Source organism: Triticum urartu, chromosome 1 (genome assembly GCF_003073215.2).
Source record: "Triticum urartu cultivar G1812 chromosome 1, Tu2.1, whole genome shotgun sequence".
NCBI lineage: Eukaryota > Viridiplantae > Streptophyta > Magnoliopsida > Poales > Poaceae > Triticum > Triticum urartu.
This window is the reverse complement of record NC_053022.1, coordinates 364,712,784-364,724,803: the sequence shown is the minus strand read 5'-3', so window position 1 is coordinate 364,724,803 and position 12,020 is coordinate 364,712,784. Positions and strand designations below refer to the sequence as shown.

The 12,020-nt window shown below is 47.5% G+C and overlaps 1 protein-coding gene across 1 annotated transcript; it reads right to left on the bottom strand.

Annotated features, from left to right (window-relative positions):
- Positions 1–200: 200 nt before the first annotated feature.
- Positions 201–1,775, bottom strand: LOC125512605 (24-methylenesterol C-methyltransferase 2-like). Its single transcript, XM_048677703.1, has one exon. The coding sequence runs from the start codon at positions 1,586–1,588 to the stop codon at positions 497–499; it is 1,092 nt and encodes a 363-aa protein (XP_048533660.1). The 5' UTR covers positions 1,589–1,775; the 3' UTR covers positions 201–496.
- Between the last annotated feature and the right edge of the window lie 10,245 nt (positions 1,776–12,020).

Genomic DNA, 12,020 nt, shown 5'->3' with positions numbered 1-12,020 from the left:
CGCAGATCCGACCTAGTAAGTAACTCAACCGCAGATCCGATCTCGGCCCAGGCGCCCAGCCGCCGGCCGCCGGCCGCCGGACGGAATCCAAAGGCCCACCGTGTCAAACCACACACGTCCACGCCGGCGGTCAGAGTGTCAGACACAATCACTGCAGTAAACACAACGAACTCGCAGCAAAGCCAGAATGGAGCAGACGGTGAGTCGGTGAGGGACGAGTCCTCCAATCCAATGTTTGCTTCAAGATAAACAGATCGATTCTTCCACATATTAATAAACAGGGAAAATATAAAGTGGGGATTTCGGGTGATACCGAGCTCCCCGGAACTAATTAACAGTCTCAGTCTAAGAACAAGAAGAATGTCTAAGAACAGAAGAATTCATCCATGCTAAGATCAAAACCAAGAGCTGCATTTCCTCGTCTGATTCCGCTCCTAGCTGCCCGCGGCAAGAGCTAGGACTCGCTGCTGCATTCTTGCGCATGTGATGCTACTGTCTATTCGGCGGCGGCGGCCGGCTTGCGGAGCAGCACCATGTGCATTGGGGTGAAGATGCCGGTCTCGCCGCCGCGGGTGAGGTGATGCGCCGTCTCGTACAGCATCTCGTGCACCTCGGAGACGCCCTTGGGCGCCACGCGCAGCAGGGTGAGCGCCCGGATCACCAGCGAGTTGCGCCAGTAGGAGAGGCGCCCCATCTTGAGCCGCGTCCACCAGGGGAGCGCCGGCGGCAGCGCCAGGTCCAGCTCCTTGACGACCTCAAAGCCGACCTCCTTGGCGACGGCGGCGATCTCGTCCTGCCGGCGCAGGCCCGGGAGGGCGTCGCCGCGCTCGATGCCGTGGATGGCCTCGACGTGCTCCGGGTCGTCGGCGCGGTACAGCGGGGTGGTCACCCACTCGTAGGAGACGTAGAGGCCCCCTGGCTTGAGCACGCGGAACACCTCGCCGTAGACGTCCTGCAGCCTGGGCGCGTGGCAGGTGGCCTCGATGGAGTAGGCGCCGTCGAAGGACGCGTCCGGGAACGGCATGGCCATGAAGTTGCCGCACACCACCTCGCATTGCGCGTCCAGGCCGGCCTTGCGGTTGTGCGAGCGGGCGCGGTTGACCTGGTACTCGTTGATGGTGATCCCGACGACGTCGGAGCCGGAGTGCGCCGCGATGGCGCGCATGGGCCCGCCGACGCCGCAGCCGACGTCGAGCAGCCGCTTCCCGGGGCGCGCCTCGAGCAGGTCGGCCACGCGCTCCTCGTGCACCCGCGTCGCCTCTCGGTGCGACCGGCCGGGCAGAGAGGGCGAGAAGTGGAACGACTGGCCCCAGCCCCACTCGTAGATGTCGGTGACGAGGTTGTAGAAGGTGTCGACGAAGGCCGGCACCTTGTCGGCGGTGGCCGCGGCGGCCGTCTCCTTGGGGCTGCGGAAGAAGGACCAGTACTGGGAATACCTGTCCCCGACCTTGTCGTCGGCGATGGATCCCATCTGGAGGTCGACGGCGCGCTTCCCCTGCACCTCCGCGGCGCCCATCACCCACACGAACCAGTACACCAGCGCGAAACCGGCCGCCGCCAGCGTCCAGGCCATGGTAGCCGGCTCCATCTCCCCGATCTAGGAGGAGAGAAAGGTTTGACTCGCGAGGAGAAAGCGGCTCCAGATGGGGGGAGGAGTCCTGAGATTGCGATCTGGGTCTGAGGTGGTAAATGGGAGAGAGATTTATGCCCAGCTGGATTCGAAACGGCAGAGGATGCCGTTGCTGGTTTCAGATCTGGACTCTGTTCAGCTCGACCCGGCCCGTGTTTGCATTTCCATGAGTGTGGTTAAATGGTTAGATGGGCGGTGATTCAACTTCTGATGCTTATATTATTATTGAATTTATTTCAAAACTTTCGATGATGCGCTTGCATCCGTCCAGCTGCAGAAAAGGTACTTCGCGCTCTCATTGATCATGGCAACGATCTTTTTATAATCTGTCTCAATGTGAATCTTCTGTACTCCGAGCTCACGCTCGAACTGAAATGCCCTCCGACAAGTTTTCAACTCAATAATCTCCGGCGTAACATAATTGGAAAAGAAGTGAGCCACAGCACCTCGAAAGGCACCATTGTGGTCACACAGGACCACCCCTCCTCCTCCCTTTACCTTGTCTATTGCCATTGCTTCATCTGTATTGACCAAGATCCATCTCAACTCCGGTGGCTTCCACCTTTCATGTTGGGCCTTCACCTTTGTTCTAGCTTTCCTCTGGACGGTCTCGTTCCATTCATCCATGAAACGAGAAACATAATATGATATTTCATGTGCTTCTTGAATTATTTTGCCATCTCTAGCTTCATTCCTTGCAAGCCAAAGGCCATATACCCCCTGCTGCATCATTTCTTTCTCCTCCTCTCCCGCCTCGCCCAGTCATTGCAAGAACCACCTGCCACTCTCTTTGTTTGACTAGAAGGACTCCGGCGAAGAAGCAACCCGACCGCCCCTCCTTTCGCATAGCTCCTTCCAAAATAGTTGGGAGTATGGGCATAACTAGAACCATTGCGCTAATGTTTCCTCTCTGCCACACGTCGTCGGAATACCACCGGTTTGATTTTCCTCCTGTGCAGCTCCGTTCCCACTCCAAGCCCATTGTGTATTATCCTCTAGGAGTGAACCTTCACTTTTGTTTGGCACATGAGTTCTCCACAAAGCAAGCCAGCGTCTATGCGTGTTCACCATTGACGAGGGTTCCGGTCGTCCGGTCCTCACCTTTTTCATACTCATGAGGAGGTGATAAGCTGAGCGGACTATAGAGACTCCATCCTTGGTGAAGTTTCATGCCAGATAGTCATCCACACCTGGGCCGCCAATAGGAATTTTTTTTATATCTCTTGCGTCGTGGGTCGTGAACATGATGTCCACCCTTGCATGATCCCAGTCATCTCCTTCCGGGGATAGCAAGTCACTCACCCGCGTGGTACGGTGCATGTATATTTGACCAAGTGGTGTGAGACTCCCATTACGCGCTATCCAGTTGTCATGATGAATTACAACTTTTGATTCGTCTCCAATGCACCAGACAAGCCCTTCTCTCAACAAATTGCGCCCAAAAATGATGCTTCTAAAGGTGTAGGAACCATACGCAGGGCATGCAGCATTCATGATAGACCCCTCCTTAAAATACCTAGCTCAGAGTACTCTTGCACATAATGAATCTGGACATTGTAAGATTCTCCAAGCTTGCTTTGCAAGTAGTGCCTGGTTAAATGCTTCATAATTCCTAAACCCCATGCCTCCTTCTCATTTGGTCGTGCACATTTTGTCCCAGGCTACCCAATGCACCTTCTTTTCACCATTAGCTAAACCGCGCCAAAAGTTTGAAGAGATGGTTGTTAGGTTCCGACGCATTTTCTTTGAGAGTTGAAAACATCTCATGGTGAATGTGGGTGTAGCTTGTAGTCCAGATTTAACTAGCACTTCCTTGGACGCCTTTGATAGGCCCTGTCACTACTAGGGAAAACCCTAGTAGTAGCGCTTATTTTATAGCTAGCAGTAGCGCTTGTATAAGCGCTACCACTAAGGCGCTACAGTTAACTAGTAGCAGTAGCGCTGGAAAGGCAGCGCTACTGCTATACCTAGTTAGCAGTAGCGCTTTTGTTGGGAAAGCACTACTGATAGTAGTAAGTAGCAGCAGCGTTTCTTCTGAAAAGCGATGCTGCTAACTTTTCCTGTATTTTTAAAAATACAGCTTATTTTCGTTTTGGTTTTATATACAGTACTTTCATCATATGATTTTATGACCATGATTAGTTATTTTATATAACAATGGGTGAAATGAACGTGGAGTAGATTCAAGTGGAGGCAACATAACTTGATCTAGTTTGGATTAGTATATTTTCGATGTGCACCACATGTTGCCTCCACTTGAATCTAATCCATGTTCATTTCACCTACTGATATATATATATATATATATATATATAATAACTCATCATGCTCATATAACAACTTAGCATCATGCATCATCGATCATAATAATAAATAACTCATCATTGGTTTCATAATAACAAGTCATACTCATCATCATCGATCATACAACTTCTACTCGATACCATAATAACAAGTCATACTCATCATCATCATAGTCATCTAACCAATCCTACTTAGTTGTTCTTAGCACATGATCATGAGTATTAGCTAGGACCTAAATACCCTCTCTAAGGTAAAATAGCATAAAACAAGATAGGCCCTGACTCTCCATTATGGAGAATGGAGATTATCCTGTCTCCAATTCGTGCCCTTCGCACAATGTTGCTTCCAAGTACCTCCCTACGATTGACCATACATTTTGTCCAATCTTTGATTGTCATGTCTTCATCCCTTTTAGAAATCTGGTATGGATAGGAGTGATTCGTAGGATGACCTGCAGTATGTTCAAAACATCAAGGCGACCTTTCTGAAACATCAGATGAGGCACACAATCTTTTGGGATTTTCTGTTGAAAAACATAGTAATAACTTCGTAGTTAGCAATGCAGTTCAGTTTTAGAAGAATTTATGCAAAAGATGCACGGATGTCGTAATAGTAAAAAATCTTACCATGCATCTCCATGGATGTTACCGTAGTTCAACACGTGCACTAGTGGCACGTATTGACCATAACGTGGAGGAGTTTGATAATATATATTGTAATTCTCAAGATCAGTACAATATGCAATCAAATGATTTTCCTCCTGGTAAGTTAATTCTGAGCCATCGGTGTAGTAGGTTCAGTCTACCATCTTCCGCACATTCTTTGAAGAATGAAAATAAGCTGTCAACTATTTTGAAATAAATAATATAAATTACTTAATAACTATGTTTGAGAAACTCACATAGCGGGAGAATTGGAAGCGTAGCAACAAGGATCCAAATGTCCAAATTGTCTTCGGCGATGTCAGGATCATCAAGATCCATGGTGACAAGCATACCCTCATAAAAACCATACATCTTGCAAAGTGCTTCCCAATTCGTGCAACCAAAATGGGTTACGCTCTCAAAATTGTACAGATTTAATTCAAAATCCATACCATGATGGGTCCTTAGGTGAATTTACTTTGTTTCCATAGTTTCATGATCTTCAAAATCCAGCCTCTCCAAGACATAGCATCTTGCATGGCATGGGATAAGCTAGTCGAATTGTAAAAGACAAAAATTACATGTTGAAGTAGTACAAGTCGTGCTTAATTACGAAAAAAACTTGTCGTCGTTGCGTACCATTTCAACATCGAAGGTCTCCTGGAGCTTAATGCTGAAGCACCGACCTTCGTCCAGGTGAGGCCTGTCGCACAGACCCAGGTCGTCATTGCACCAGTCGCACTCCCCCAAGAGACTTTCATCATCCAATGACGACATTTCCTAGGTTCATATAATTCAAAGATTAAACTTGTATAATTTAAAATATGTACTACAAAAACTAAATTAGATAATTATTATTCATCACGGGTTGACTATCGGTCTGCCGAATGTTTTCTGGAAAACTCTCATCTCACGTGGTGTATATATTTGACCGTCGGTGATGGTCGCTCCTCCCTTCGCCCCCGAGTGCATTACACCAAAATGTCTAGCACACGGGAACGAAGGAGAAGCGACCCCCACGACAACAGTCGGGATTTTTCATCCTCTCATATGTGGTGGAGACTCTCACTCACTGATTCCTCTTTGACATATGCGACCGTCGGTGATGGTCGTTACTCCTCCTTCCCCTAGTGCATAACAAAGGTCTAGCACAAGGAGAAGAAGGAGAAACAACCACCACGACAACAGTCGGGATTCCTCGTCCTCTCTCATATATGGTGGATACACTCCCTCACTGATTTTTCGACCGTCGGTGATGGTCGTTATTCCTCCTTCCCCTAGTGCATAAAAAAGGTCCGGCACAAGGAGAAGAAGGGAAAACGACCCCCACGACAACACTCGGGATTCTTCTTCTCTCATATATGGTGCAGACTTTCTCCCTCACTCATTTGTTGATTGTCATGTATGGAGCCTCGACAGACTTAAAGTCAACCCGAAATGTCGTTTAATTATTTTTCTAGAAAATCCAGGCCACTCCATATTTCCTACATATTCTAGCACAAGTCATGCCAGAATTCACGAAAAATTCCGACATGACCTTTGATAAAAAAGGACATATCGAGAGCCTGAAATTTGTCGAAACGGAAATTAATCAGCACTCCGGTAAAACATAGGCCACTCGGAGGTGTAACCTGCAAACATGGCTGGCTACTTTGTCAAGCACATATCCTATTTGAGCAACACAAGATATACATGTTTATATCTACATCATATGAGCATTCAAACTTGATGGTCATTGCATTTCAATGGTTGAAAATATGAAAAATTTCAAAATGTCTTATAGGACTCATATTGACATGGAGATTTGGTTGGTCTCACCTCGAGGTCGGAGGGGGTCGGTAACAGGGACAACGGCGGGGATGATGGAGGGGCTCCTTGATTTCTGCAAAACAAAAACCCTATAAGCTATCAACTAATCAAATGCATACGCCTTGCATAGTGGGGTCCAATTTGAGCATCCAAAGTAGGAGTACTTCTCCAATTTGAGCATTAAATAAGCAAGACCAAATCGTAAAATAAATAAGTATTCAAATTAGCATGCATTCAGTAAGCAAAACTAAATCATCTCTTGTGTCTGTACATCATCGAATATTATCACTAATACATCTCGAATAGTATCATACATATAGCATCTCTAATACAACTAAAACCCTAGCGAACGATGGGTATCGGTGCGGGCAGTGGACACCCAAAGAGAAGGAACCATCACAGGATCATAGCTCCAATGAGATCCTGAAGAACTTGCCAGGTATTGGAGAACCTGCCCTCCAACGCAACCATGTAGCGACGGACGTGCTCGTCCTCCTTGCTGACACGGTGACGTACCACCTCCGCGGGGGACAAAAGCCTCCGCATCGTCACTGACCCATGCAGCCGCCACCAAAGAAGGTTCGGGTCAACGACGGGCTGGCTCCTCACCAAGATGCACCCTCCCAGAAGGTAGCACCTCCCAGTACTAGCCCGACGGAGCCCACTCTCGGACATGGCTCCTCTGATCAAGCAGGTGTCCTCCGCCGAGTCGACGACGAGGATGCGGGATAGGCATCGTCGACGTCGATGTAGGAATAATTGTTTTAACTAAAAAATAAATTAGTTTCTAATAATTTTCTTACTAGAAGTAAACTAGTTATATAGTAAAATTTTAATTAGATCATCAAATCTCATATACCTAAATTTTCTTACTAAAAATAACCTAGTTATATCAATTCAACTAGTTCAACTAAGCACTTACTATAAATAAAAATAAACTAGTACTTACTAAAAATAAACTAGTTCAACTAGTTTTATTAATTTTCTTACTAATTCTATTAAACACTTACTAAAAATAGTAAAAAACTAGATTGAATTTTCTCTCTAAACTAAACACTACTACCCTAAATTAACGTCTACTTAGTTACCTAACCTAATTAACATCTACTTAGTTACCTAACCTACTTACCTAACTAAAAAACATCTAATTAACAGTACCACTACTGCCCTAACCTAATTAACATCTACTTAGTTAACCAAACATTAAAAAACATATAATTAACCTAGTTAGTAAACCAAATTAACCTAGCTAGTTCACTTAGTTAACCTAATTAACCTAGAGGGAGGAGGAGTACCTCTCGGTGGAGGACGGCCGGGCACGGGGCGGGGGGGGGGCCGGCGCGGAGGGGTCAGCGCGCGAGGAGGCCGACGTGGGGGAGGGTGGCCGATGGGGGAGGAGAGCCGGCGCGGGCGAGGGCGGTTGGCGGGAGAAGACCGACGCGGGGACGGCAGCGCGCGGGGGTGGGCGGCAGCGACGACGCGTGACGGAGGCGCGCGAGTGAGAGTGTGTGAGGGGGAGTGAGGTCGAGTGCGGGCGTGGGTCTGGATAAGGAGCCTGTAGTAGTAGCGCTTGTCTGTAGAAAGCGCTACTGCTACGTTCAATAGTATAGCGCTTCCTGCATAAAAGCGCTACTACTATGCCTGGCCTGCCAGCAACGGTGTGGCAGTTGTAGTAGTAGCGTGTTTTATGAACACATCGCTACTAGTAAGTGTATAGTAGTAGCACTTACCGTGTACAAGCCCTACTGATAAGTAGTAGCAGCATTTTCTTATAAAAAGCGCTACTACTAAGCTCCTGTGTATAGGCATTTCCCTAGTAGTGTGTCCTTTCCAGCCCATAACTTTTCCTTTGGAGCTTTCCCTTACATGTTTGAAGGTGCCCTCTTTTGATCTTCCAACAACCATTGGCAGCCCCAAATATCATTGAGAGCCTTAGAATTGATTCCTATGAACCCCTTCAGCATCTCTTTGTTGGCTTCATTGTTCCCCTTACAAAAAAGGTCAAAGATTTCTGCATATTAACCTTCTGTCCCGAGGCCTCCTCATACACTAGGAGCAAATTCCCGAGCGCCTCAAGATTACCTTGGGATCCCTCCAAGAAAACAATACTATCATGTGCAAATAGGAGGTGTGTAAGAGGTGGACAGTGCTCCCAAATGCCACCCCACAAATTTCCTTTTGTTGCTGGGACTTTTTTAGTAGAGCAGAGAAGCATTCTACATAGAAGAGTAACAAACATGGAGGCAAAAGGTCCCCTTGATGAAGCCCCAGGATGGTACAAATCTGTGGGAATAGCCTCCATTAAGTTTTACCGTGAAACTGGTCATCCTGGCTGGAAGTTTTGTTGAGGAGACAAAATGTGTTATCATTTTTTTGCCAGAGAGCTAAAAACTGACATTAGATTTTCTAGATTTCTCGTCGAACTAACAAAAAAATCTCGTTGAATGCATTGACTACCGTTGAATTTGACGCATGGATCTTGATGAGTCGTGGTGTGCCATTTTAGAGAGCCAATGCATTCAATATTTTTTGCATGCATCGCGAACGATCCCACGAGCATGTGTCTGTCTTCTTCTCGCCCACCCCTTATCCTCAAGCTTTTTCGTTCCCCTGTCACTCCCATGGCCGCCTCCATCCATCTTCTCCATCATCAGGCTCTCCAACTCCGATCACCGTCGCATTCACTCGTCCCACATCCACTGCACATGTACTCGAGGCCGCGTGTGGCGCCAACACCATGCACATCAGTGCCTCCCAGCTCAGCATGGTCGGCGCCTTTGTCGAATTTCGGGTTCCGCAGACCCTTGAGAGATTCGAACTCTGGGGTGCGAGCGAAGAACTCAACCTCCCTAGTCTGCCCACTCGCTAATCTAACGGCCTAGCTCAACGAGCTGTAAGGAAATGGGACACAACAGTTTACCCAGGTTCGGGCCACCTTGCGATGTAAAACCCTACTCCTGCTTTGTGGTGGATTGGCCTCGAGGGGCTGAGGATGAACTAGTACAGTGGGAGAACAACCTCAGGAGGAGGAGTGTTCTTGGGCTCGAGTGAGCTGGTGAGTGTGAGGATGGAATGGATCTGATCCGGTCTCTCCTCTATGGTGGTGGCTAGGTCCTATTTATAGTGGCCTTGGTCCTCTTCCCAAATGAAGGCGGGAAGGGATCCCACAATGGCCAAATTGGAAGGGAGACGACTAGCACACGCTATCCTGACAAAAGTAGTCTTCGCCTGCAAAAGCCTCTAGTCGTGACGCCGTGGTGGGCTCGGCGATGACCTCCGTCCTGTCGGTCTTGGTCTTGTTGCACCGGAATGGAAACCTTTGGCTGATTCCTCGGGAATCCATGCCTGCGCTTGCCTCCTTAGCACCAAGAGGAAACTGGTACATTGCGCCTGCTGGCGCTCGCCCGGCCTTGGTCGTCATGGCTCACGTCATCCGAACCTCACGAGGTGAGGCTTGCATAGGAATCTACGCTCCTCAGGAGCCATCTTGAGGATGCCTCTCCTCATGGAGGTCTTGGTGTCGTCCGCCTCGCGAGGCTTGGCCCCTCGCGAGGGTCTTGAGTTATTGATGCTGAAGCTTGGTCGTACCAGATCGTCGATGGAAACACGCCGTGGGCTGCAGGCAGGCAAGTCTAGGTACCCCCGTTCCTAGAACGCCGACAGTAGCCCCCAGGCCCAAGGCGCGCTCGTACTTGGCTTCGAGGCAAAGCCAAAGGGCAAGTGCGGAGCGCCGCGCGCCCTAATCACCCGCGGCCTTGGTCGACGCGTGATGTCGCTTGAAGCTACGTTGGTTTTTCCCCCAAAGAGGAAGGGATGATGTAGCACAGCGGCGGTATGTATTTCTCTCATATATGAAACCAAGGTTATTGAACCAGTAGGAGAACCAAGCAACACACCGTAAACAACCCTTGCACACAAATAACAAATCCTCGCAACCTGACATGTTAAAGGGGTTGTCAATCCCTTTCGGGTAACGATACCAGAAACGGTGCATGGACGGGAGATAAATTTGTGATAGATCGAACGCCAAATAAAATAAACTGCAGCAAAGTATTTTTGGGTTTTTGGTTTAATAGATCTGAAAATAAAAGCAAATAAAAATAGATCGCAAAGGCAAATATATGAGAAAGAAGACCCGGGGGCCATATGTTTCACTAGTGGCTTCTCTCGAGAAAAATAGCAAAGCGGTGGGTGAACAAATTACTGTTGGGCAATTGATAGAACCTCAAATAATTATGACTATATCCAGGCAATGATCATTATATAGGCATCACGTCCAAGATTAGTAGACCGACTCCTGCCTGCATCTACTACTATTACTCCACACATCGACCGCTATCCAGCATGGATCTAGTGTATTAAGTTCATGGAAAAACGGAGTAATGCAATAATAATGATGACATGATGTAGACGAGATCCGTTTATCTATGGTGGTAGATATAGATCCCATATTTTTATCCTTAGTAGCAACGATACATACGTGTCAATTCCCTTTCTATCACTGGGATCAAGCACCGTAAGATCGAACCCACTACTGGGCACCTCTTCCCATTGCAAGATAAATAGATCAAGTTGGACAAACCAAACCCAAATATTGGAGAAGAAATACGAGGCTATAAGCAATCATGAATATAAGAGATTAAAGAAACTCAAATAACTTTCATGGATATAAAAAGATATGACTCATCATAAACTCAAAGTTCATCAGATCCCAACAAACACATCGCAAAAGAGTTACATCATATGGATCTCCAAGAGACCATTGTATTGATAATCAAGAGAGAGAGAGAGAGAGAGAGAGGAAGCCATCTAGCTACTAACTACGGACCCGAAGGTCTACAAAGAACTACTCACGCATCATCGGAGAGGAACCAATGGAGGTGGTGAACCCCATTCGAGATGGTGTCTAGATTGGATCTTGTCATGGGTTTGTCACGGCAGATGTCCTCGTGAAAGGACTTAGTCATGGAGCCATCGCTATGGGTTAGCTTAAAGGGGTTAAACCGGACAAGGGACACAAGGGGTTTTTATACTAGTTCGGCCCCTTCGATGAAGGTAAAAGCCTATGTCTAGTTGTGTTGGTATTGCTAGGGTTTCGATGACCAGGGAGCGAATCCGCTTTGCCTGGCTCTCGAGTTGTTGTCTGTCGTCCCTAAACCGCTGCCGGGTCGTCCCTTTATATACATAGATTGACGCCCGCCGGTTTACAGAGTACCGAGGCCGGATCATAAACGTGTCCGGCTCGGTCTCTATCCTTCCTATCTTACAATACAAGGTATATGATAAAGTAGGTTTACATCTATAGGTCTTAACTCGCCTTTGGGCCTTAGGCCTTCGTAAAGCGCCACCATCCTTACATCTTCATGGGCTTCTGATCTTCTTGGAGTTAATCCGCCTACTCCTGGCCGGTTTACGTCCAGTAATAATATCCCCAACATTAGGCCCCAGATTGGTTTGAACTTGTTCATATCAATCTTCAACACTTAGAAAAATTCTTGCCCTGGCACCTTTCAATGGATCTGGTAAACCGCTGTGATGTCATCCTTTGGATCCGTAGTAAACCGCCATGATGTCATGTATTCGTTGAAGTCGAAGATACCCTTCATTAATGAATATCCAACCACCGAGGCAAC